Below are 27,992 nucleotides of genomic sequence, written 5' to 3'. Positions count from 1 at the left end.
TGAGCTCTGCTTGCTCGGACCATCTACAGAATGCCACACTTTGTACTTTCAATTATAGGAACACCACATACACTTCTACTGACCACAGACAGAGCAGGTTACACACTGCATTGTTATTGATCTGATCAGATAAGTTAATGATATCACTGACCTCTGAAGTGAAGGAACCTTTCTCTAACTCAACAAATCGCACTGCGGTAAGGAATTGTGTAAAGGAGCAGGAAGGATTGGGATGTGCTCACAGCTTTGGACTCAACCTATTAACATCCAGAATCATCTGCTCGGCGAAGGACGCCCGGGACCGGTCTCTCAGTGCATGGAGGTGTCGATGAGGGAACGTTGCCGCCTGGCATGTTCCAGGCTGCAGGGCTATGGGCTGAGGCTTGGTGCAGCCAACACCAGGGTGCTGTAGGAAAGGAGAGTCCCATTTAGAGCCCACCCCCCCCCCCCCCATTACCAGGGCTGAGACTGAGGGGAAGCTCGTTAAACGAATAGAGAGGGGTGGTAACGGAGCAGGGAAAATGCACTGAGATAATTATTTGAAGGCTCCTTTTTCTCAGAATTGTAAATAATTTACATGATGTGGTGGAATGGATGAATGTAAATCCTTGAACAGTTTCATTCCTGTATTGTGTACAATTTATTATGGATTTATAAAGGCATTTTTTTCTCTCCAAAAGAACTGACTGATGTATAAGAAGCAGGTCTCGCCTTGTTCATGGCTCACGGTTCTAGATATCTAAACTTCAAGAGCAAGACTCTAAACATCAACTGAGCGACACAAGCTTGCGAATAAAGGTGCTAGAGGAACTCAGCAGGTCAAACAGTGTCCGTTATATAGCAAAATTACAGATACATATTCCATGTTTCAGGCCCGAGTCCCATCCATGGACCTGTCCAACCCATGTCCTCTGGTTTGTATCTCACTGACCCTCAGTGGTAAAAGCCTACTGTATATACTCTTGTAATTGTGGATTCCGGGTAAAAGACAACCCCTCTATTTTCGGCCCCGGCTGACTGCCCATCCAATCTCCCCATGCCCGGCTGCAGACCTTCCCCAAGGCCCCAGCCACCCATCTGAGCTCCTGACGCCCCGAATGCAGACTTACCACCTGGTCCCGACCATCTGAGCTCCCGACGCCTTGAACGATGCAGGTGCTTGCCATGGTCAAAAAGTTGTTCCCGTGTAAAAGTTGACCCCCTCAAATTTGACCCGAGAAACTGGTCCCAAAAATTTGACTGTTACACGTTTATACAGTTTATACATTTACTCTGTCCGTCCCCCTCATAATTTTAAATACCACGATCAAATCTCCCCTCATTCTTCTACACACCAGGGAATAAAGTTTAACCTGTTTAACCTTTCCCTGTAACTCAGTTCGTGAAGTCTGGGCAACATCCCAGTAAATTTCTTCTGCCCTCTTTCTATTTTCAGCTATTCAGCAAGAGAAAGTGGTGAGAGAGGGTGCGTTCGTTTCTCGGAATGAGGGCCCTCTGATTGATGTTTGAGGAATTGGTGCCCACTGGAACTAGGGATCTCTTGCATCCACCTGAGACCTCTGGACCTCTCCGGTTGTTGCTGGTGGGGTGGCGAGTTTTGGTGGCAGTCGGGAGCCAACAAGGAGCAGGCCAAGCCCTTCGGGGTCGGAGTTTAATCCTTGCCTGTAACTCAGTTCCTGGACTGAACAAGTTGGGTCTTCAGGGCACAATGGAGAGGGAAGGTCCTGACAAACCTGCAGAGTCCCGGTGAGACTGGGAGGTGCTGGGGACGTCACGCCAGAGTGTCCTTGGGTTCAGTGACAGGTTTCTGTCTGTGCAGGAGTCAGCCCATTCTTAATGCTTTCAGTTTGAACAGACATATTGAGGAGTAAAATCCCCAGTGTTCCTGTCTTGGTTGGAGCCCCATTTCATTTAGGAAGCCGCAAAAAAAAAATGAAATTGAAATACAAAACAAATGAATAATGCATGTGGAACATTAGGGCGACAATTGCCTCTTCTAGCAGAGAACTCCAAGAAATACATTACAACAAAAGAGAGTTGGATGCAAGCCAGTGGAGTCATTAAAGGAGAACTGACTTCCTGAGAAATGGTTCAGCAAATCTTTTCTGTTGATCTATAAACACAGCATTTCTGCGGCGACTATTCACAGCTTCGCAGCTCGAGCGTGTCGCGGGGCCCCCTCAGCAGGCTCCATGTTGCGGAGGAGAAAGCAGGCTGCCCAATGTGCTGACTTGTCATCCCGGCAAGGGAAAACGCGGGCAATGCCGGTCTTTTCAGCATCTGTAGGTGACACAGATAGGTAGCCAACGTTTCGCGCCTGAGCCCCTTCTTGCAGGGACTGAAGAAGGTCTCAGGCCCCAAGCGTAGGCCAAGCACCATCGATGATCACAGAAGGCTGATGCTGCGAAAGCATCAGGCTTTTATTGACTACAGTTTGGAACAGCGTCCACCTCGTTGACTGGTCGAGTCAGAGTGGAACAGGTAGGATCGGTCTTGGGCGGGAGGCCAGCAGCAGCCAATCATAGCATAACAGTGGCAATATATCTTCCTATGGACTCTGAAAAGTCTGGCTGAGTTCCTCCTGGTGTGTTTTAACAAAGGTAACATATCTCTACTTCCTACAGATGCTGCAAGTTCCTCCAGTATTTTACCACAAGCACAGCTTCTGCGAGCTTTCGCGTACTAACACAATGGCAAGAGAGCCTGCCTTTGCCTTTGGCGGGGAGAGCTTTTAGCAGGCAAGATGTTTTTCCACAGGAGGTAAAGATATACGGCCGATGTTTCCGGCCTGAGCCCTTCCTTGAGGCTCCTGGATTAACAAGGCTGGGGAGAAGGGGTAGGCAGGGGGAGGAGTACAGACCAATGGACACAAGGTGTTAATTGGATACAATTTAAAGTACAGGAGAGGAAAGAAGGAGAGTTAATGGATTGGGGGAGGCTCTGTGAAAGGAGACAGAGAGAAAAGGGAAGAGCAGAGGAAAGGAGATGGGGGAAAGATGGAGGGTAGTCAATGTTAAGGGTGCCCAAATGAGGACTTGTCCTTCCAATTGCGGGTGGTCTCAGCCTGATGTTCGAGACTCCTCCCCGCTCCCATTCTTTCCACCTCACCCAGCCTTTTAATGCAGGCACCCACCTGCTTTTACCTCATACCTTGAAGCAGGGCTCAGGCCCGGAACGTCGATAACATTACCTCCTGTGCACGCTGCGAGACTGGCTGAGTTCCATCGGCCTTTTACTACAATTCTTTGGCTTGGCTTCGCGGACGAAGATTTATGGAGGGGGTAAAAAGTCCACGTCAGCTGCAGGCTCGTTTGTGGCTGACAAGTCCGATGCGGGACAGGCAGACACGATTGCAGCGGTTGCAGGGGAAAATTGGTTGGTTGGGGTTGGGTGTTGGGTTTTTCCTCCTTTGCCTTTTGTCAGTGAGGTAGGCTCTGCGGTCTTCTTCAAAGGAGGTTGCTGCCCGCCAAACTGTGAGGCGCCAAGATGCACGGTTTGAGGCGTTATCAGCCCATTGGCGGTGGTCAATGTGGCAGGCACCAAGAGATTTCTTTAGGCAGTCCTTGTACCTTTTCTTTGGTGCACCTCTGTCACGGTGGCCAGTGGAGAGCTCGCCATATAACACGATCTTGGGAAGGCGATGGTCCTCCATTATGGAGACGTGACCCATCCAGCGCAGCTGGATCTTCAGCAGCGTGGACTCGATGCTGTCGACCTCTGCCATCTCGAGTACTTCGACGTTAGGGATGTAAGCGCTCCAATGGATGTTGAGGATGGAGCGGAGACAACGCTGGTGGAAGCGTTCTAGGAGCCGTAGGTGGTGCCGGTAGAGGACCCATGATTCGGAGCCGAACAGGAGTGTGGGTATGACAACGGCTCTGTATACGCTTATCTTTGTGAGGTTTTTCAGTTGGTTGTTTTTCCAGACTCTTTTGTGTAGTCTTCCAAAGGCGCTATTTGCCTTGGCGAGTCTGTTGTCTATCTCATTGTCGATCCTTGCATCTGATGAAATGGTGCAGCCGAGATAGGTAAACTGGTTGACCGTTTTGAGTTTTGTGTGCCCGATGGAGATGTGGGGGGGCTGGTAATCATGGTGGGGAGCTGGCTGATGGAGGACCTCAGTTTTCTTCAGGCTGACTTCCAGGCCAAACATTTTGGCAGTTTCCGCAAAGCAGGACGTCAAGCGCTGAAGAGCTGGCTCTGAATGGGCAACTAAAGCGGCATCGTCTGCAAAGAGTAGTTCACGGACAAGTTTCTCTTGTGTCTTGGTGTGAGCTTGCAGGCGCCTCAGATTGAAGAGACTGCCATCCGTGCGGTACCGGATGTAAACAGCGTCTTCATTGTTGGGGTCTTTCATGGCTTGGTTCAGCATCATGCTGAAGAAGATTGAAAAGAGGGTTGGTGCCAGAACACAGCCTTGCTTCACGCCATTGTTAATGGAGAAGGGTTCAGAGAGCTCATTGCTGTATCTGACCCGACCTTGTTGGTTTTCGTGCAGTTGGATAATCATGTTGAGGAACTTTGGGGGACATCCGATGCGCTCTAGTATTTGCCAAAGCCCTTTCCTGCTCACGGTGTCGAAGGCTTTGGTGAGGTCAACAAAGGTGATGTAGAGTCCTTTGTTTTGTTCTCTGCATTTTTCTTGGAGCTGTCTGAGGGCAAAGACCATGTCAGTAGTTCCTCTGTTTGCGCGAAAGCCGCACTGTGATTCTGGGAGAATATTCTCGGCGACACTAGGTATTATTCTATTTAGTAGAATCCTAGCGAAGATTTTGCCTGCAATGGAGAGCATCTGCAAACTTCCACGACCCACCACAACGGCAAGGAAGGCTGCGTGTACCTGGCAGGAAGAACACTTGCAGGGAAAATGTATCTTCCGTGCAGTTCAGGGCTTTCAGCTTCAGGAATGGGGTGGCATTCAATCACAGTTTTCAAAGAGGTTTCAACAAGTTGCATGGACAGGGAGGGCTGAACATCCTCTGTCCTGCCACCACACTGCACCCCCCCCACCCCCCCCCCACTGCAACTGGATCCTTGACTCCCTCATTCAGTACAAGTTGGAAACAACATCTCCTCCTCACTGATCATCAACACAGGCGCACATTAGGGTTAGGGTTAGGGTTAGGATACGTGCTTAGCCCACTGCTCTACTCACTCCACACCCATGACTGTGTGGCCAGGCATGATCCCAATTCCATCTACAAGTTTGCCTATGACACCACGGTCATCAACAGAATCACAGATGGCGACAAGGAAGCGTTTGGGAGGGAGATGGATCAGCTTGTTGGGTGGTGTCACAACTTCACACTTAATGTCAACAAAACCAAGGTGATTGTGGATTTCAGGACATCAGGGCACAATGGAGAGGGAAGGTCCTGACAAACCTGCAGAATCCCAGTGAGACCGGGATGATCGAACACCATCATCGAGGGCTCAGTAGTGGAGAGGGTCAAGAACTTCAAACTCCTGGGCATCAACATCTCCAAGGATCTGTCCTGGAGCCTCTGTATCGATTTATTCACGAAGAAGGCTCACCAGCGGCTAGACTTTGTGAGGTGTCTGAGGAGATTTGGTACATCAATGAAGACTCTCGTAAACGTCTACAGGTGTACCATAGAGAGCATTCTGGCTGGTACGGAGGTGGCAACTCTCAGGACAAAAATAAATTCCAGAGGGTTGTGAACTCAGTCTGCGACATCACAGGCACCAGTCTTCACTCCACCGAGGACATCGACATGAGGCAGAGTCTCTATCCCACCACTCAAGCCATGCCCTCTTCACCCTGCTCCATTCAGGAAGGAGGTCCAGGAGCCTGAAGACGAGCACCCAGGTGGCACATGGACGGCTTCTTCCCCTCCGCCATCAGATTCCTGATTGGACAACGACGCCCAGACACAGCCTCACTTTGACTTTTCAGGCATTATTTTGATTTATTGTTGTAAGGAAGTTTATAGGAAAATTTGCTCTACAAAGCTGCCGCAAAACAACAAATTTCATGACTTGTTCATGACCTTAAATTCTGATTCAGATTCTGAAATACGGAGACAGAGAATCAATCAAGATGTAGGATGAAGAGAACATCGGCCCCAGAACAGACCCTTGACCTTTACCCAACTTCTCCCCTTCTGCCTGGGCAACTTCCCCACTCTGAAACTTTTCAAGTGTTCACTGCCTGATAGTCCACAGCTTCAACATTACAGGTACACATTAGAACCATGACAATAGCAGCAGAAATAGGCCAGTCAGCCCATCAAGTCAGCCCTGCCATTTAATCGTGAGCTGATGCATAATCCCACTCAGCCCCTTCTCCCACGATGCCCTGAATGCTTTCAATCAACTTTTGAAACTTTGCAGTGTTATTTCATCAAAAATGCTTTTAAATCAATTCAATACATTTCCAGAAATACATGTTGGCTTTCTCTGACCAATGCACACCAGCCATTGTCATTGCCAGCTCTGTCCCAGATGACAGTTGCTAGAACATTCTTCTTGGACTGATTATCTGGGTTCATTCCTGGATTTTTGATTGACTGAGTTGATGGCGATGTCCCTCTCAATCCCCTCCCGTCAGTGCCCCTAACCTGGCCGATCATTGGAGTTAGAAGAAGGAGGGAGGAGGACACTGAGTTAGTTTAAATGTAGATGTGCATCATGGTAACAGGCCCTTTCGTTCTATGAGCCCATGCCACCCTATCCAGATGAAACTGAAGCTCCCAGGGAAAGCCCACACAGATACGGGGAGAACGCACAAACTCTGTACAGACAGCGCGGGATTTGAACCCTGATCCTGGTCATTGGTACTGTAACAGTGTTGCGCTAACCACTACGCCAACCATCCCACCCCATTCCATCGGGACAAAGTGGTTTATCCATGCTAAGAGCAGCTAGCTTTCCCAGCTCCCAGCTCCCTACCAATGTGAACCCACCCAGAATCTCAACCTTCCTTTGCTGGGCTCCAGCACTCTCTTCCTTGGTGAAAATGGAGGAGAACTCAGCGTTTAGATTTTCAGACACTCCCTTGACCACTGCAAGTGAATTTCCTACTTGCCATGTGAACAGCCCTGGTTCTCCCCTCACAGAACCACAGAATGCATTCACGCTCCCATTTACACTTCCTCACGCACCCTCTTCTCTGATCTTGCCTGGATCCCAAATCAAGTTTATCATCATCCAATTGTACAAGTACAACCCGAGGAAACATCGTTCTCCGGTCCTTGGTGCAAAACACGCAGACACACACCCAGACATAACACACATACAGGCACACAATTCACACGCAGGACAAGTCTTCAACTACTCAAATAAATATTGCTTTGTGAATGTGAGGGTCTCAGAGGGTCAGTGCGAGCGGTTCCTTTGGTCATTCAGCGTTCTCACTGCCCATGGGAGGAAGCTGTTCCTCAGCCTGGTGGTGCTGGCTCTGATCCTCCTGGATCACTTCCCTGACGGGAGCAGCTGAAGGATGCTGCGCGCAGGGTGGAAGGGGTCCTCTTCAGACAACGATTCTGGTAGATCACATTGATGGTGGGGGGAGAGAGACCCCAGTGATCCTCTCTGCCGCTCTCGCGGCCCTGTGGATTGACCTCCGATCCATTTTTCCGCAGCAACCGTACCATGCGGTGACACAGCCGGTCAGGATGCTCTCAATAGGGCTCCTGCTGACATGACGGTGGCTGTTAGTCTCGCCCGCCTCAGTCTTCTCAGGAAGTGCAGACGCTGTTGTGCCCGTTCTCACTGGAGTTAACAACCTGACATCTGCCAGGTGCTCTGTTTCTGTGCTATGTTATATTTTCTGTATTTTCAATATCTATGAAGCTCGGAGTTTAATTTCCTGCCCTTCTCCCTCTTGGGAATGTAGTGAGACAATTGCTGACATATTATTCCTCAGGGTTCTGGTTGTTTAATTACAGTTGTGCTTGTTTTTTTATTTCATTTTTATGGGGGCCACGTCTGTTCTCCATCCCTCTGAAAATGGCTCTTCTGCAGATGAATAGTTTAACACTGGAGTGATTTTTCCCACAGCTAATCTAAACGTTATTATATTATGATCACTGTTTCCTCAATGTTCCCCCAAGGACACTTGATCCACTTGGTCTGGCTCATTTCCCAGAACCGACTCCACCAATGGCACCAAGCTCTCTGGGACAGATGAGAAAAGGTTGGCATCGCGGTTGGCGTGTAGCAGTGGTTCAAATCCCACACTTTCTGTTCTGAGTTTTTACACTACCCCCCTCCCCCACACCCATGCCTGCGAGGGCTTTCTCCGGGGGGTCCAGTTAACTTCCGCCCTCCAAAACGTACCGGGGGCTGTAGGTCAATTGGGTGTTATTCACAGGACAAAGGAGCAGAAGTAGGCCAATCAGCCCATCAAGTCTGATCCATCCTTGGAGGGGGGAGGTAGGGAGGGTGGGATGGGAGGAGGGAGGGGGGGGAGAAAATGGCACTGTATATGTGTGAAAAGGAAAAAGTGTGTACCATGGTTAATGTGATTTATGGTGTGAAAAATAAAAAATTAAAAATTAAAAAAAGTCTGTTCCATCCTTCCTCACACTCAGCCCCACTCCCCGGGCTTCTCCCCGTAACCCTTGATTCCCTGGACTAGTCAAATATCTGTCAACCTCTATCTTAAATATACCCAACAACCTCATTTCCATGGCCGCCTGTAGCAACAAATTCCACAGACTCACGATCCTCTGGCTAAAGAAATTTCTCCGCATCTCTGTTTTTAAATTGACACCCTTTTATCCTGAAGTTATCCTAGACTCCCCAACCGTGGGAAATATCCTGGCCACATTGACTCTGTCCAGGCCTTTCAGCATTCAAGATGCCCCAATGAGGGGACCCCCTCATCCCTCTGTACCCCATCGAGTTCAGTTCAAGGGCCGACAATCATTCCTCATACACTAACCCTTTCATTCCTGGTATCGTTCTAGAAAATCTTCTCTCCAACACCAGCACGTCTTTTCTCAAACACGGCGCCAAAACTGTACATGGTTCTCCACATGAGGTCTTACCAGTGCTTTTTAGAATCTCAACATCCCATCAATTGGCCTCGTGGGCCAGAAGGGCCTGGTACACATCTATATGTCTAAATTTAAATTTAAAACACGTCAGAAACTCTTCACCTTTCTTTCCACTTTGTGCTGTCCCCTTCATCACAAAATGATGGCCCTTACCCCCTCTGGGCTCCCTACTGTCCCCTCCACTGTCTGCTTTTGAAACCACATTGTGACGCCCACATTGTTCAAACATTTGTTTAATGCAACGTTTGATGAATATATGGAGCTGTGTTTTGGGGGCCAGACATGGTGAATGTGGATCACTTCTTGCCAGGAAACCAGGCCTCTGGTGTCATCCTCAGCCCACGCCCCCCCCCCCACCCTCTTTCTCAGTCAGGGAGAAGCTCCTACCCACCTCCCCCCTCACTGAGGACCAGGTTCTCTCTTCCCCCAACCCACCTCCCCCCTCACAGAGGGGCAGGCTCTGTCTCCCTCCCACCCCCACCCTGACATCTCCCCTAAACTTCCCTCCCTTCACTTTGTACAGATGTCCTCTGGTATTCACTATTCCTGCCCTGGGAAACAGTCACCGGCCGTCCACCCTGTCTACGCCTCTCAGAATTTGCAGACCTCTATCAAGTCACCTTAAAAATTACATTTTGTAGATTACATTTTTACGTATTAATCCATGAGAATAAAAGGGAACCTTGAAATACAGTTCCCCTGATCTCCATGACTCAGAAATCCAATAGGGCACTTGGAGAAACCATTTTCCCTGAGAGAAAAACGATGGGAAATCACTTCCAAGGCTAAATAATAGTCTTGGCACAATTTTACAATCTGTATTTGAACCTGTGCCCCTGGTGTCAGGCTGTGTTTGAGGCAGGGTCCAGACCAATCAATTTTATAGCATTCTCTATTCTCTACAATGACATCGATCGCTTCAATTCAGCGTTCAGGTCACCCAATCTATCCTTGTTACCATTTGGAAAGAGCAGACTTTTAGGGAACTTGAAGCAGATTTATCAGAAATTCTCCAAAAGGAAAGTGGCTGTGAATTTGAAAAGAGGAAGGGTCCCAGTTCTCCGGCCGGGGGGAGGGTGGACAGTTTCCATCGATGATGAGGGAGAGAGTTTGGAAAGTCCGTCACCAACCGAAGAAATAGAGGTGGGCTGGCTATTCTCTCCTTCATAGTCATGAAATCGTGACTCACCAAGCCTGGCCCTTCTGCCCATTACATTCATGCTGGTGCTTTTCCAATCTACAATGCAGTGAATCTTGGAATAACACCGATGCCAGAGAAACTCTCATGCTGTCCTCTACGAAGCAAAGATAAAGATACAGAACCAACGTTTCAGACTTGAGCCCTTCATCAAAGAGTGGAAAAATGTCGGCAGGCACCCGAACATAAAGAGTATGGTCCCGGGTAAGTGCGGTCGCAAAGGCAGGAGGTGGAAGGCGGACAAGGGAGGGAGGGGACGGTAGTGATCGGGGGGAGGAGGGAGAGCTGGGTGGGTGGGTGGGTGAGGAGGGAAGGGGAGGAGAACTGGAAAGGGGAAGGGTGGTGAGGAGAGGAGACTGGGTTAGCAGAAACTGGAAAAGTCGATGTTAATGCTATCTGCTTGGAGAGGGCCCCAGTGCTTCTCAACTTTTCTCTTTCCACTCACATCCCACGTTAAGTAGTCTCTGGGCCATCGGTGCTCTGTGATTAGTAAGGGGTTGCTTAAGGTGGGATGTGGTTGGGAAGAAAAGGTTTAAGACCCACTGTTTTAATCGTCCCTCATTGACTTGTTACATGCACCGTTTCATTGCTCCAAAGGAAAATTTTTCTCAAGCAAAATGTTTCAGTAACAATTGGGTCTAGAGCAGTGATTCTCAACCTCACATCCCTCCTTAAGCAATCCCTTACTCATCACAGAGCACTGATGGCACAGAGGTTACTTAAAGTGGGATGTGAGTGGTGAGAAAATGGTTGAGAACCCCTGGCCCAGACAGAAAATCAGGTGTTGCTCCTCCAAAATGTTGGAATAGTACACAAGTCTGGGCATGTGAATGTGGGAATGGGACTCTATTCACCCAGCCATCCCTCCTCCCCCCCACCCCGATCTCTGCTGTCCCCTCCCTTACTTCTTCTTTACGACCCCCTTTAGTTTGGACGCCTGCCAACATTTTCCCGCACCTTGATAAAGTGGCCATTCAGCCCATTAAGACAATGCTGTACAAAACAATTGCATTTCCCACATGACCTTGCAACCCACTCTTGCTCACCATCCCATCAGGCCTCTTGCTGTGTGTGCATCATGTGACCACTGTCCACGTTCAGTTAGTTGCAAACATGGAAAACTGATTTGTTATGGCATACAAAACGGCCATTTGGCCCATTGAGCCAAATCTAGTCATTCCCATCCCTGCTTGCTCCCCATAGCCTTGCAATAGCCCCAACTCCCCTCTGTGTTTCCACCCCCATAGGCAGCAAGTTTCATCCATCTCAGAGAAGTGACAGTTCTCCTCCTATCTTCCCTCCAGACCATGGCCAATAATCCCTCCCTCTTTCCTTGTCATAGGCCTGGCAAAATGTCGTGGGGCATACAGAGGGGAGACAGAGGAAACCGGTCCTCATGGCAGAGCTGCCTGAGACCAGAGAGCAGAGGTTAAAGGTCAAGGGTAAGAGTGGGCGAATGTTTTACACACGCGTAGAAGGTCTGCAATCTGGGCTGCTCTGCCTGAGGGGATGGTGGAGGCAGAGATACCACAACATCTGAGAAGTGTCTGAACAAGCACCAAGAACCCCAAGGCAGACCAGGGACAATGTCAAGGTGCCTGAAACACCGACGCCCGCAGACACATGCTGGAGGAACTCAGCTGATCTCGCAGCATCCAGAGGAGGTACAGCAAGGCCCCCAGTTCCCGTAATTCAAGCAACTGACAACCTCAAGCAATTGAGGAAAATATGTAGGCTTACAATTGGTGTACCTCGCCGTTAGTTTGCCAATTCACGTAATCTCAAGCAAACGGTAAATACATTTATCCGCAATCTACCCATCCCCAGAGGTAATGGATAACCAGGGGCTTGACTATTACCTTGACCCAAAACGTCAGTGATATATCTACACCTCCTCTTGGCGCTGTTAGACCGGCTGAGTTCCTCCAGTGTTTACTGTGTTTTCTCCTGTGCCCAGAGTGTTCTGAATTACTTCACGTCTACCTCCATACAACCCCTCCCCACCGAATAGGGATGAAGGAGCTGGGTCAGAGGGTGGGCCACATCTGCGGGTAGCTCCGAGAATGTAAATTGTTCGTCTGGAACAGCAGGGATCACCATCGATTGGCTTGTAACACCCCTGAGAAGCACAGAACACTTTACCCAATTAGTATTGACCTGAATGAGTTGGGCTGTCACTCTGGCTGCTGGTGGACTGAACAAATTAATTATGGATGCGGCAAGACAATTTATAGAGTGTAATAGTTCTCTCAGTTGTGGGTAGGTAAGGGTTGGCCGTGATGTATTCATTCCCCCCCCCACACCACCCCCCCCCCCCAGCAGATTTATGGGGATTAAAAACAAAATCTCTGGGGATGGATGTAACAATAGCGAACTCAACCATGGCTGTTCCTCAGGGAACCTTCTCTGGTGGTGGGGGTGGCCTGGTTGACTGCCTCCCCTTCCCCCATCGCTGCCTGAACCAGAATCGTGAATGCGTGTCACAAAGTTTGCTGCTTGACAGCAGTGTCCACAGGTGCAAGAAAAGGGACTATAAATCACATTTGTTTAAAAAAAGCAAATGAATCAGGGCAAAAGAAGAGAAAGTGAGGTGGTTCAGGAATCTGATGGCAGAGGGGATGACTGCAGATGACCGTGGGTGAAGTAACAGCTGGAGAAACTCAGCAGGCCACGCAGTGTGCGTTATATCGCAAAGATAACAGTGCAGAACCGACATTCCGGGCTTGAGCCATTCATCACGGGGTGAGCAAAATGTCAGCTGAACAAAATGGTGGGGGAGGAGAACAGTCCCACAGGTGGAGGGGGGGGGGTGTTATAGGCGGATAATATTTACTCCCCTCGCCTGTGATGCCGTGGGACAGCAGATCTTTCAGTAATCTGCTTGGAATCTTCAAAATGCACTGAGCCAAGTCCCATTCACACCATGAGGATCTGCCCCAATTGTGGCCAAGGTTTCAAAAGGGCCTTGCCCCAGATCAAATCAGTCACCATTTGATTTCAGATTCAGATTTATTCCCAGAGTCCATACATGACATCACATACAGCCCTGAGGTTCATTTTCCTGCAGGCCAGGCAGAATTACCACTTATTGGTAGTGCAAAAAAAACTGTCCACAACGTACATGTGTAAACAGATAAAGAAATGTAAACAAACTGACTGTGCAAAATAGAGAGAGAAAAATCAATAATGTCTGTAAATGAGTCCCTGATTGAGTTTGTCGTTGAGGAGTCTGACGGTGGAGGGGTAACAGCTATTCTTGAAGCTGGTGGTGCAAGTCTTGTGGCCCCTAGACCTCTTTCCTGATGGCAGCAGCGAGAACAGAGCATGTGATGGGTGGGGTGGGTCCTTGATGATCGCTGCTGCTCTCCAATGGCAGCGTTCCCTGCAGATGTTCTCGACAGCAGGGAGGGTTTTGCCTGTGATGTCCTAGGCTGTGTCCATTACATTTGCAGGGCTTTACGCTCGGGGGATTGGTGTCCCCACATCAGATCGTGATGCACTTCCCACCGCACCCCTGCAGAAATTTACCAGGGTTTCCGATGTCGTACCAAACCCCCGCAAACTCCCGAGGAAGTAGAGGCGCTGGCGTGATTTCTTCACGATGCCATTAGTGTGTTGGATCCAGGAAATATCTTCTCAGATAATGACTCCCAAGAACTTAAATTGATCAACAGGAATTGTTTCTTCCTTTTTTTCTTCTTTGGCTTGGCTTCACGGACGAAGATTTATGGAGGGGTTTGTCCACGTCTGCTGCAGGCTCATTGGTGACTGACAAGTCCGATGCGGGACAGGCAGGCACGGTTGCAGCGGTTGCAAGGGAAAATTGGTTGGTTGGGGTTGGGTGTTGGGTTTTTCCTCCTTTGTCTTTTGTCAGTGAGGTGGGCTCTGCGGTCTTCTTCAAAGGAGGTTGCTGCCCGCCGAACTGTGAGGCGCCAAGATGCACGGTTGGAGGCGATATCAGCTCACAGGCGGTGGTCAATGTGGCAGGCACCAAGTGATTTCTTTAAGCAGTCCTTGTACCTCTTCTTTGGTGCACCTCTGTCTCGGTGGCCAGTGGCGAGCTCGCCATATAACACGATCTTGGGAAGGCGATGGTCCTCCATTCTGGAGATGTGACCCACCCAGCGCAGTTGGGTCTTCAGCAGCATGGATTTGATGCTTGTGGACTCTGCCAGCTCGAGTACTTCGATGTTGGTGATGAAGTCACTCCAATGAATGTTGAGGATGGAACGGAGACAGCGTTGATGGAAACGTTCTAGGAGCCGTAGGTGATGCCGGTAGAGATAGATACTTGGGGTCACGATATTGTGGCAATTAGTGAGACCTGGCTACAGGAGGGGCAGGACTGGCAACAATATTCCAGGATACATTTGTTTTAGATGTGATAGATCAGGGGGTAAAAAAGGAGGAGTTGCTCTGCTTGTTAAGGAGGACATTACTGCCGTGAGGTGGCAGGATGGTATGGAGGGATCGACCAGTGAGGCTGTTTGGTGGAATTGAGGGGTGGAGGAGGCAAGAGGGGGCTAATAGGGGTGTATTACAGACCACCAAATGGGCCAAGAAAATTAGAGGAACAAATTTGTAGGGAGATAACATATGTGTGTGAAAATCATAAGGGAGTGATCATGGGAGATTTTAACTTCCCACACATTGATTGGGATACCCATATGGTTAGAGGGCTGGATGGGCTGGGGTTCGTTAAATGTGTTCAGGATTGTTTTCTAAATCAGTTAGTAGAAGAACCGACTCGGGACGGTGTAATACTGGATCTCCTGTTAGGGAACGAGCTAGGTCAGGTAGCGGACATTAATGTTGGAGAACCAATTTGGTCTGGTGATCATAATTCTGTTAGTTTTAGGGTAGTTTTAGGGAAGAGCAAGGAGAGGCCTAAAGTTGAGGTTATGGGTCGGAAAAGAGCAAATTTCGAAGGAATAAGAAGGGATTTGGGGAGTATTGAGTGGGACAGGATATTTTCAGGTAAGGATGTTAATGAAAAATGGAGGATATTCAAAAAAGAAATTTTGAGGGTACAGAGTAGTTATGTCCCAGTGTGGATCAAAGGAAAGGCTGGAAGTCATAGGGAGGTTTGGTTTTCGAGGAATATTGGAAATTTGGTTAGGAGAAAAAGGGAGGTGTACAAGAGGTATAAAGAGCAGGGAGCTGAGAAGTTGAAGGAGGACTACAAGGAGTGCAGAAGGAATCTTAAGAAAGAAATTAGAAAGGCCAAAAAAAGGCATGAAGAGGCTTTGGCTGACAGAGTAAAAATAAAACCAAAGGGTTTCTATAAGTACATTAAAAGTAAAAGATTAGTGAGAGATAAAATTGGACCCCTTGTAGATAGCGAGGGTAGGCTGAGTGAGAAGTCTGAGGAAATGGGGGAAATTTTGAATGATTTCTTTGCCTCGGTATTCACTAGGGAAAAAAATCTTGAACCAGTTGAAGTAAAGAAAAATAGTGGGGAGGTCATGAAGCATATAAGGATAACCAAGGAGGTAGTGATGACTGTGTTAAAAAAGATAAAGGTGGATAAATCTCCCGGACCGGACAAAATATTCCCTAGGACACTCAGGGAGGCTAGTGGACAGTTAGTGGGGCCATTAACAGAGATATTTAGGATGTCACTGGCCACAGGGGTGGTGCCAAAGGATTGGAGGGTAGCACATGTGGTTCCTCTGTTTAAGAAAGGGTCCAAATGCAAACATGGGAATTATAGGCCTGTAAGTCTGACGTCTGTGGTGGGCAAGTTGATGGAAAGTGTTCTGAGGGATGCTATTTACAAATTTTTGAAGGTACAGGGATTGATAGGGAGTAATCAGCATGGTTTTGTCAGGGGTAGATCATGCTTGACAAACCTGATTGAGTTCTTCGAGGGGGTTACAAAAAAAGTTGATATAGGGAAAGCTGTGGATGTTGTCTATTTGGACTTTAGTAAAGCTTTTGACAAAGTTCCCCACAGGAGGTTAGGAAAAAAGGTGGAGGCATTAGGTATAAATAAAGAGGTAGTGAAATTGATTCAGCAGTGGTTGGATGGGAGGTGTCAGAGAGTAGTGGTAGAAAATTATTTGTCCAATTGGAGGCCGGTGACTAGTGGAGTTCCTCAGGGTTCGGTCCTGGGTCCACTATTATTTGTTATATATATTAACGATCTGGATGTAGGGGTGGAGAATTGGATAAGCAAGTTTGCGGATGACACAAAGATTGGTGGTGTTGTGGACAGTGAGGTAGATTACTGTAGATTAAAAGGTGATTTAGGAAGGCTGGAGGTGTGGGCTGAGAAATGGCTGATGGAATTTAATACAGATAAATGTGAGGTGTTACATTTTGGAAAGGCAAATTTAAATAGGTCATATACATTGAATGGTAGACAATTGAGGAGTGCAGAGCAACAAAGGGATTTAGGTGTTATGGTAAATAGTACCCTCAAGGCTGATACTCAGGTAGATGGTGTGGTGAAGAAGGCATTTGGAATGATGGCCTTCATAAATCGGAGTATTGAATTCAAGAGTAGGGAGGTTATGATGAAATTGTACAAGGCATTGGTGAGGCCAAATTTGGAGTACTGTGTACAGTTTTGGTCACCAAATTATAGGAAAGATATAAACAAAATAGAGAGAGTGCAGAGAAGGTTCACGAGAATGTTGACAGGATTTCAAGGTTTGAGTTACAGGGAAAGGTTGTGCAACTGGGGCTTTTTTCTCTGGAGCGTAGAAGATTGAGAGGGGACTTGATAGAGGTGTTTAAGATTTTAAAAGGGACAGACAGAGTAAATGTGGATAGGCTTTTTCATTTAAGAAAGGGGGAGATTCAAACTAGAGGACATGGTTTAAGATTGAAGGGGGAAAATTATAAGGGGAACATGAGGGGAAATTTCTTTACGCAGAGGGTGGTGGGAATGTTCAATGAGCTTCCGGCAGACGTGGTAGAGGTGGGATCATTGGTTACATTTAAGGAAAGACTGGATCGTTACATGGATAGGAGGGGACTAGAGGGGTATGGACCGGGTGCTGGTCAATGGGACTAGGAGGGTGGGGATTTGCTACGGCATGGACTAGTAGGGCCGAACTGGCCTGTTCTGTGCTGTAAGTGGTTATATGGTTATATGGTTATATAGGACCCATGATTCAGAGCCGAACAGGAGCGTGGGTATGACAGTGGCTCTGTACATGCTGATCTTTGTGTGTTTCTTCAGGTGGTTGTTTTTCCAGACTCTTTTGTGTAGTCTTCCAAAGGCGCTATTTGCCTTGGCGAGTCTGTTGTCTATCTCATTGTCAATCCTTGCATCAGATGAAATGATGCAGCCGAGGTAGGTAAACTGGTTGACCGTTTTGAGAATTATAAAAGCTTGCTAATTCACCGGGAGAATGAATAATATAGCTAGCAGCCAGTTCTCCAGAGTTTATCAAAGACATTTCAGTCACTTAACACTGGTTAACTTGTAGGTTGTGATTTCATTGACAAGGAGCACTCATTCTTTGTGACAACCTGCTCTGAGAGACATTCTCAATCCTGCCACGACATACATTTGAGTGCAAAAATGATAGTTACCTGGAAAAAAAATTACAACATAAAACACTCTCCAATTCCATTAGTGTATGGCAGATTTAACACACTATCACAAGCAAGTTGAAGCTAGAACTTCACTGCCCACACTGCAGATCCTCAAAATGCCTTTCAAACTGAGATACAGGGAGGTTAAGCTGTTTTGTAACATCAGGACTGTGACTAACAAGGCACAGCATGTAGAGTGAGATGAAAAGTTAAATTTGGCACTGACAGAGAGCACAAACTAAAACTGGAACATTAAAAAAAACACAACGCTGGAGAAACTCACCAGGTCACCCGACGTCCCTTATGCAGCCAAGATAAAGGGGACAGTACCCTTCATCAAGAGATGGACAAAATGACCCAACTCAAATAAAATTTCAATCTTTAGCTCGCGCTGCGGACTGCGGGTCAGGGCTGGCTGAAGTGCCTCCAGGTATCGGAACTGGGATACGAGAAGGCGCTGGGGGCTTCCTGGTTCAGATCTGGAGCTTGGGTGACCGATGGTCTGGGCTCGAGGCTTGTGTGGTGCTGAGGAAGCTGAGGGAGTGCTGGAGGTGAATCCGCGGGCACTCAGGGACTCTGGGGGTGGGGGGGAGGTGCTCTTTTATTTCATTTTTCTCTAATGGTAAAGATGCAGTTTCTTCTGAGGGTGAGATCTTGCCTGCTTTATATCAGACTAAAGGCAATTTTGTGTAATATTACAGGGCAATAAAAGAATCTTGAATCTCGAGTTCACAGACGCACAACTGATCATGCCCTGTTATAGCATACGGTGTACCATCACGTGTCTATGTGGAGCTGGTCTCCTTACTCAAGGAAGGACAGACTGGCCTTGGAGACAGTGCAGAGGGGGTTCACCAGGTTGATTCCAGGGAAGAGGGAGTTGGCCTATGAGGAGAGATTAAGTCATCTGGGACTGTGCTCACTGGAATTTAGAAGAATGAGAGGGGATCTTATGGAAACGTATAAAATTATGAAAGGTGTAGATAAGATAAAGGTGGGTAAGTTATTCCCATGGTAGGGGAGACCAGAACAAAGGGACATCGCCTCAAGATTCAGGGGAGTAGATTTAGAATGAAGATGAGGAGGAACTGCTTTTCCCAAAGGGTGGAATTCTCTGCCCACTGAAGCAGTGGGGGTGACCTCAGTAAATAGATTTAAGGCCAGGTTAGGGAATTTTTACATCGTCAGGGAATTAAGGGATATGGAGGAAAAGGCAGGTCAGTGGAGATGAGCCCATCATCAGATCAGCCGTGATCTCATTGAACGGCGGGGCAGGCTCAATGGGCCGAATGGCCACCTCCTGCTCCTGTTCTTATGTCACTGCATGTGTGCGCCTGCACAGGGTGTTCCCCGCTGCTGTGCGCAATGTCACACGCGTGTAAACATTTGCCTGCATGTTCATTGTGTTCATGTGTGTGCGAAAGCTTGTTTGTATATGTCTGGGCACGTACAGACACTGTGTGACTGAATACACACACAAAGACCAATGTTTTGCCTCTGGCAAATGACTTGATGGCAGTGAAACTAATTGATTATTTTCTGACCTTTAAAGCTAATATTTTATTAATGAGGATAACTCGTCTGAGGTTCCGACTCCATTAGTTTTGATTCTAAGCCTCTCCCAGCGAGCAGTCACTCAATGCCGCGGGAAGAGAACTTCTAGCTAACCAGAGTGCTGAGGGCCAATGCAGTGCCAATATGGGGGGCTTGTGTGAGGGGAGTTCTCTGTCACTCCCTGCCTTCATTAACCCATGGAAGTTCACGAGGGTACTCCAGGGTATTGACGACGGATATGGTAGATCCAGACTGCTCGGTGACTGGGTCAGTCCGGATTTTCCGGATACTTGGGCAGCACTTTTAAAATTCAAATTTAAGGAGGAGTAAATAAGAGACAAATGGGTTATTATTGATCATTTATTAATTCGCAAACACAGCTACATTTATCAAAATGAGCAGTTTTAAAGAAAATTAAGTCAACACTTGATAAGAATGTAAACGCTACATTTTTTCACTACAATAAAAAGAGTGGGTCATACTTGAAATTACAAGAACATCAGAGACAGGGGCAGGAAGTGGCCATTCAGCCAGTCGAGCCTGCCCTGCCAGTCAAAGTGATCAGGGTTGATCTGATGATGGGCTCTTCTCCACCCACCGGTCTTTTTCCCATATCCCCTAATACCCCACGATGCAGAAAGCGACCCAACCTGGTCTTAAATATATTTACTGAGGTCATCTCCACTACTTCAATGGGCAGTGAATTCCACAGATTCCCCACCCTCTGGGAAAAGCAGTTCCTCCTCATCTCCGTCCTAAATCTACTCCCCTGGATCTTGAGGCTCTATCCCCTCGTTCTGGTCTCCCCCACCCATGGGAACAACTTACCAACCTCTATCTGATCTCTGCCTTTCATAATTTTAAGATCCCCTCTCATTCTTCTAAATTCCACGAGTATAGTCCCAGACGACTCAATCTCTCCTCATAGGCCAACCCCCTGATGAAGGGCTCCAGCCCAAAATGTTGGTGATATATCTTTACATCCTTGGGATTTTCCTCTCCTTTCAACCGCAGACTATGCTCATGGAGTGCCACCCTTTGAAGAGGGTCCCTGAAGGTGCTTTCCCCCGTGAAGCAGGCGAAGCAACGATTTGTGAGCACCTGCCCATATTTTGTCTGCTGCTTTGATGCTCCCAACGTGGTCTCCATTCCATCCGCATGACCAGAGAAGACAAGGCTGCTGAGGAACTGCACTCTGTCCATAATTACATCCTGAGTAGATGGGTGCAAGCCATTTTAACTCCCGTTCCCACTGCCACACTGACCAGCCTGCTCTCATCCGCCTTCTCCACTGCCAGATGCAAACACCCAGGACGCCAGATCGTAACTGGATCCTGGACTTCCTAACAGACAGACCGAAGACCGCATGGGTCGGTAACAGAGTGCCGAGCACCGACTCACCATGTGGGCTCAGCCCGTTCCTGTTCATACCGCTGACCCATGACCGTGTCGCCAGGTCCAGCTCCAACAGGGTCATCGAGTTTGCAGATGTCGCAACCGTCATTGGCCTCATCAGCAACAACGATGAGTTGCGCGACAGAGACAAAGTGGAAAATCTCATGATACGGTGCGAGAGGAACAACCTGAGTCTCAACGTGGACAAGATGAAGGAGATGATCGTGGACTTCATGAGGACTAGGGACGACCACTCTCCACTACACATCAACAACTCTGTGGTGGAGAGAGTGGAGACACCAAATTCCTTAGAGTTCACTTCACTAGTGACCTATCGTGGACCCTCAACATCTCACTTGTCAGGAAAGCACAACAGGGACTGCACTACCCGAGAAAACTGAGTTGGGGAAGGCTACCGGCCACCATCACGTCAACCTTCTACAGGAGCTCTATCGAGAGCGTCCTGGCCGGCTGCGTCACAGTGTGGGGATGGTTGCTGTAGAGAAATGTATCAGAGGTCAATCCACGGGACCATAAGGGCAGCAGAGAGGGTCACTGGAGTCTCCCTCCCCCCCATCAACATGATCTACCGGGATCGTTGTCTGAAAAGGGCCTCTTCCACCTCACACACAACATCTTTCAGGTGCTCCTGTCGGGGAAGAGATACAGGAAGATCAGAGCCAGCACCACCAGGCTGAGGAACAGCTTCTTCCCACAGGCAGTGAGAACGCTGAACCTCCAAAGGAACTGCTCACACTAACCCACCGAGATTCTCACATTTACAAAATGTATTAATTTATTTTTCTACATGAATACTTGTCCTACGTACGTATTGTGTGTCTGCCTATGTGTTACATCTGGGTGTTTTGCACAGAGGACCAGAGAAGCCTGTTGCGTTGGGTTGTACTTGTACAATCGGATGCCAATTAACTGACTTGACAATCATCAGACTGGGCATCGAGCATTTTAATACAACAGGCAAATCATATGGCATTTCCAGTTGTTTTCAGCCATTTTGTACTCATTTTCGGGAGCAGATGAAACTCACCATCTCACCTCAGACCACAAGATCATGTATAGACAGACAACACATCCACGAGTGTAGTTGAAAATGACAAAGATTCGCTCCGATTATTCCCTCCTGCCCAAATCTTACATTTAAAAAATAAATCATATAAAATTAAATAAAAACTGTGGGGAGAAATTCAACTTTTATGAGCCCTGTCCCAGAATTCAAGCAACTGCCAAAAATATTGAGGAAAATAAATGTTAAAGAATTAAAATAAATATGAATAAAATAAAAGGTTAAAAATATATATGCTTAAAATGGTGAAAGTAAATGTTCCCTGAAGTGGCAGGTCAACCTGTGGTGAAGATGGGAGCAAATATCCAGCCAGCGGAGGCCTTGGTCGGGCTTTGCTCTTAGCAGCTGTTTGGATAAAGTTACGTGAAACAGCGACAGCGTCACCCCAGGATGAAGTGCAGGTTGATGTCGCTCACCATTGGGGCGACTCTCTTAAAGTGTCTCCTTATCCCTGCTCGGTCGTCCCCAGTCAGAGGCTTCATCTGTAAACTTGTTGGGGGGGGGAGGGGGGGTTCATTATCTATTGTTCTTCTTTCGGGCAGCTCCGTGGAGGGGGAGGAACCTGGAGATGCAGCAATGGTTAAATGCTTACAAAGAACATGACTGAAAATCAAGTAAGGTTTATATATTCATGCAGGTGAAGTTTGTTTAGTGTAAGGACAGTATTTTTGTCTTTTAAGCTGTTTATTCTTAATGCAAGTGTATTAGTTATTAAGAGAGTCTCAAGCAACCGGAAAATACACTTATCTGGCATCTACCAGTCCCCATAGATGCCAGGATACCAGGCTCCCTTAAAGACAGACATTGAACTTGCTGGTGACTGGGTTGCATTGATGATTCTATCATACAGAACCTCAGCTTCCTGATGAATCTGGAGAGTGATATCCCCGCCAGACACGGATCCGTACAGTGAGTTGGATCGAGGGGAAGGGAGTGAAGCAGATGTGATGCCCACCTGAGAGGAATCCCAGGTTCGGTCCGGATGGACGGGAACAACAGAGATTACGTGCGGGTAACGGGTACCCATAGTGACTGAGGAGTGAGTCCAGGAGTCTGGACAGTCCACGGCGAACCAGTCATAAGATCAGAGGGTGGAAGAAAATGTGTTCCTTCCTGGCCTCCTTATGATTCAATCCAGAAACCCACCGTCCAGTTATACTGCCATCCTGGAATTCCTACATTCCAGGAGGGGGTGGGGGGGGGGGAAGACAGAGAGGGTGGGAAGAGACAGAGGGGTTGGGGGGAGACAGAGAAGGTGTGGGGGTGACCAGCAGTCTCCTCACTGTGTTCCAGCGCCTGCATCAGTGAAGTATGTTTGCCCATCTCTGTCTTGATAAACACTCCACCATGCCCATGGTGGCTTGAAAGCCAATTAACTAGCTGATTTGCAATCAATTAAAACATCAAATTGATTATAATGAACACTGCACAGAAACACCAATGCTTTATACCATCACGTAGCAAATGAACACTGATTGGCCCTGACATTAATAGAAACTGGCTGTCCGAACTACATTCCCAGCCATGGCACAGCATGTCTCTGGCATGAACACCGCTGCTTGATCCAGGAGAGTGAATTCAAGTCTGGGCTCCATTTGCCCAGGGAAACCGACGAACCATGAGAGACCAGCGGTGCTCAAGGGTGCATGGGGACGGAGAGCAACAGTGGAAGCCCACATGGTACTTGCAGAGCATCCTACTCTGACCTCGCTCCTTGGAGGGAAGAGCTGTCCATGGGCTCTCCGTCTTCGTTCAGCACCTGCTTTGCAGGAGTCAAGCCCTAGGCTCAGTAATTTACCGAGTTCACTTGTGTTATCGTCAGAGTTTTTTGGAACAATTTTTCGGGTTGAATTTTTTTTGAGGAGGGGTTGCTTTTGCAAGGGTCGTGCTCTTCACTACGTTAAGTTCCTGTGTCGTTCAAAGCGTCGGGAACTCAGATGGGTGGGGAGTACGGGGTGTTGAGAGCTCGGACGGGCGGGGGGGGGGTCGGGGCATCGGGAGCTCAGATGGGAGGGGGATCGGGATGTCGGGAGCTCCGACGGGTGGGAGAGTCAGGGTGTCAGGAGCTCAGACGGTCAGTGGGTGGTTGGGGCATTGGGAGCTCTAATGGGCGGGGATTTGAGTGTTGGGAGCTCGGATGGGCGGGGGTTTGAGTGTCAGGAGCTCAGATGGGCGGGGGAATTGGGGTGTTGGATGGGCGGGGGATTGGGGTGTTGGATGGGCGGGGGATTGGGGTGTTGGATGGGCGGGGGATTGGGGTGTTGGATGGGCGGGGGATTGGGGTGTTGGATGGGCGGGGAATTGGGGTGTTGGATGGGCAGGGGAATTGGGGTGTTGGATGGGCAGGGGAATTGGGGTGTTGGATGGGCAGGGGAATTGGGGTGTTGGGAACTCAGACAGGCAGGTGGTCGGGGTGTTGGGAACTTCGACGGGTGGGGAGTTCAGGGCATAAGGAGCTCGGATGAGAGGATGGTCAAGGCCAAGAAAGGTCGGGGTGGGGGGGACTCAACTTTACATGGATCATATGGAAAACACACTACTTTTTGGCCAGGAAAGTGCAGGGGGGTGGGGTGGGTGGACTCTTACACGATATCAACGATTACACAAGTATCTAGGGTCAATTTTAAATGCAGACGTCCAGCTTAGTTACAGGTCCTTCCAGCCGACGAGCTTGTGCTGCCCAATTACACCCAATTAACCTACACCCCCAGTATATTTCGAGGGAACCGGAGCCCCCGAGAAAAACCTACGCAGACACGGGGAGAATGTACAGACAGCAGGGGATTCGAACCCAGTCGATGGCACTGTAACAGCTCTGTTCTAACCATGCTGCCTCAACACAATATTTCGGAGGTTGTCAACATGATCGTGAAGGTCCCACTGCACTTTTAACGCACAAACCACACACAGTTAAATCCGAGACAGTGCACAAGGAGAATGGAATCGACCTGCCCTGCCAATGTGGCGCACGGGACAGTTGGGTACTCACGGTAATTGCAGAGAGTCCCTCCGAAGGAGGTCATGGTGCAGTCACAGGTGTAACCGTCCCACTGCTGGATGCACATTCCCTGGTTGGCGCACGAGTCCTCTTGGCATGTGGTGCTGGGCCCTACGAGGATGAGACGTGTAGCTGCTAATGGGTGACATGGAGATCAGCCCTTCCCGCAGCGTCCACAACCCTCTGCCATTTCCACCACCTACCATGTGATCCCAGCACCAGACACATCTTCCCCTCTCTGGTTCCCGGAGGGGGGGGCACTCCCCCCGTATCTCCCTCGTCCACTCTTCCCTCCCCACCCATCGCCAACCCCTTCCCACCCCCCCCCCCCCCCGTGACCGCACCCGCACCCCCTCTCTCACCATCATTCGGGGCCCAGAATAGGTCCTACTAAGTGTCCGTGGATTCACCTGCAGTCCAGTCCAACCCAAGCTCCAGAGCCGAACCTCCAGCACGGTCAGGAAACCCTTGAGCGCCCTCGGCGCCCTCTCGCATCTTGGATCCGGTTCCTGGCACCCTTTCAGCCAATCTCCAGCAGCCCCGCATAGGTTGCTCACCTCGAATCTCCAGCAGCCCCGTCGCCTGTGTGTTCTTCAGCCGCAGACCCCCCCTGGCTGGTCCCACCGCTGTGGTAATTTCCTCTGTGGGAGTCTGTGGGGCTGCAGGCACTGGAGGTGAATCCACGGACACTCAGTGACTCTGAAAGGACTCTCCTTTGCTTCTCTTTCTCCCATATTATAAGGGGCACCGAGCGACACTCTGTCTGCCTTTGTCGGCAGTTTCGTGGAATATTACATGTTCTGTGCTATTGCATGACAATAAAGGAATCCTGAACATATCTCCACGTAAACTTTCCAGACTGGCATATCTGTCACAGTATCACCCCAGCTAGGAATCCCTCAAACCCTCGCAATGTTCTAGACCACCAGCGAACCATGTCCCATCGCCCCTTACCTCCGCACCCCCTCTCGATCAGCCCCACCCGATGCAGGGCGTCGGCAATCAGGTCTGGCAAACGTCCGTTGAGGTCGATGGATGCCAGGCAGCCCTGGAAACCCTCTCGGGAGGCGACCAGCTTGGGGAGGTTACTGAACATGGCCTTGTTGAGTCCACCGACGTACAGCTCCCCTGTGACGTGAGGCAGACAGGTTGGACAGGATGAACAGGCAGTGACCACAGGCCCTGCAGCCCATTCCCAACATACTGGCATCTCCAATATAAATGTTTTAATTTCATATTTTTTAGCCTGTAAATTGTGCAGCAAGAAAATTCTCAAACCCCGCCTCGTGTCCGTGACAACTGGAGCAGGTCAACGTGCCTCTCACATTCAGAATCAGAAATTTTGTCACAAACATATCATGAAATTTGTTGTTTAGCAGCAGTGTCACCGTGCAAATATTTCCATAGAAACCATAGAAGGGAACTTGAGGCAGTGACAGACCCTTCTGCCCCACGAGCTCGTGCTACCCAATTACACCCCATTACCCTACAACCCCCAACTGGTTCATTGCTTATACCTTTAGGAAGGGCTCAGGCCCGGAACGTCGGTGATAGACCTTTATCTCCTACGGCCGGCTGAGTTCCTCCAGCATTTTAACATTTCGAATGGTGGGAGGAAACCGCGGCCCTGGGAAAACCTGCGCGGACATGGGGAGAACGTGCAAACTCCTTACAGACGACGCGGGATTTGAACCCCGGTCCCAATCGCTGGTGCTGTGACAGTGTCATGTCAATCGCTACAATAACTGGGCTAGACCCTTAGAACTGCATTTGGTTCACACCCTCCTCAGCCCATCTCCACCATAAATCTGTCCAAATGCCTCCTGAGCGTGATAACTGAACCGGCGTCTGAGTGGAAAAGTGGTTCCTCAAACCCCTCTTTAATCTCTCCCTTCTCACCTTAAACCTGAACCCTCTATTGTAGTAAGAACATGATGCTGGAGAAACTCAGCAGGTCACACAGCGTACATTATACAGCAAAGATAACGGTGCAGAACAAGCTGAGCCCTTCATCAAGGTATGAGCAAAATGTCAGCCAGACAAAGGAGGGGGAGGGGGCAGGGGGAGGAGCGTGGACCCACAGGCAGGAGGTAATCGGTGGATCAAGGAGGGAGGGCACAGCAGCAAACGGGGAGGGGAGGACAGCTCTGTGAATGGAGAGGGAAGGGGTGGAGAGGAGACAGAGGGATGGGGAAGGGAGGGGAAACAGGGAGCGGGTTTATCTCTGCTATGTAAAGGATGCTGTGCGACCTGAGGAGTTTCCCCAGCGTCGTGACTTTACTTCAACCACGGTCTCTGCAGACTTTCGTGTTAGAATCATCTACCCTGGGACAACAGACTGTGAGCATTCACTTTGCCCCTCAGTATAATCCACTCTCTATGGAAGAGAGAGACAGCATATCAATCACTCCCGTATACAGAAGCTCCATTCCCAGTGACATCTTCACGAGTGACCACTCGTGGACCCTCAACAACTCCTCACTTGTTGGGAAGGCGCAACAGGGACTGCACTTCCTGAGAAGACTGAGACGGGCGAGGCTACCGTCCACCGTCACGTCAACCTTCTACAGGAGCTCTATCAAGAGCATCTCAGAATCTTGTCGACCTCGATCACGTCTCCTCTTGTCTTTCTTCGCTCCAAAGAGAAAAGTCCCAGTTCTGCCAATCTCACCTCATGAGACTTGTTTCCCAATCCAGGCGACATCCTGGTGAATCTCCTCTGCCCCCTCTCCACAGTGTCCACATCCTCCCTGTAATGAGGTGACCAGAACTGGACACAATAACCCAAGTGGGGTCTCACCAGAGATTTAATTATTGTTTTAATTTTGACATTCAGCACATTAAAAGGTCCCTTTGGCCCACGAGTCAGTGCTGCCCAATTGACCTGTAAGGGGGCAGGAGCCTGAAGACGAGCTCCCAGCGGCACAAGGACAGCTCCTTCCGCTCTGCCATCAGATTCCTGAACAGGCCACGACCCCCAGACACGGCCTCACTTTACGGGCAGTTATTTTTAATTATATTAACATTTTCTCTTGTGAAGCTGCTGCAACAAATTTTGTGCCTTGTTCATGACAATAAATTCCGATTCTGAAAACCCTGGTGCTTTTTTGAAGGAAAATTGAGCCCTCAAGGAATACCCACGCAGACGCGGGGAGAACATGCAAACTCCTTACAAACAGTGCGGGATTCAAA

At 48.9% G+C, this 27,992-nt stretch overlaps 1 protein-coding gene across 21 annotated transcripts in view; it reads right to left on the bottom strand.

The window, feature by feature from the left end:
• Positions 1 to 27,992, bottom strand: part of LOC138740935 (neurexin-2-like) — an 838,414-nt gene that overhangs the window by 516,712 nt on the left and 293,710 nt on the right. For all 21 annotated transcript variants that reach the window (XM_069894295.1, XM_069894297.1, XM_069894296.1 and 18 more), the window contains 2 exons: positions 25,755 to 25,928; positions 24,792 to 24,911 (listed from right to left, as the gene is read on the bottom strand). In XM_069894295.1, coding sequence (XP_069750396.1) covers positions 24,792 to 24,911; positions 25,755 to 25,928 — 294 coding nt within the window. The remainder of the gene's footprint in view (positions 1 to 24,791; positions 24,912 to 25,754; positions 25,929 to 27,992) is intronic.

This window comes from Narcine bancroftii, chromosome 8, assembly GCF_036971445.1.
Source record: "Narcine bancroftii isolate sNarBan1 chromosome 8, sNarBan1.hap1, whole genome shotgun sequence".
In the NCBI taxonomy this organism is placed as follows: Eukaryota; Metazoa; Chordata; class Chondrichthyes; order Torpediniformes; family Narcinidae; genus Narcine; species Narcine bancroftii.
The sequence above is the reverse complement of the archived record's forward strand: the minus strand, read 5'-3'. Positions and strand labels throughout refer to the sequence as shown.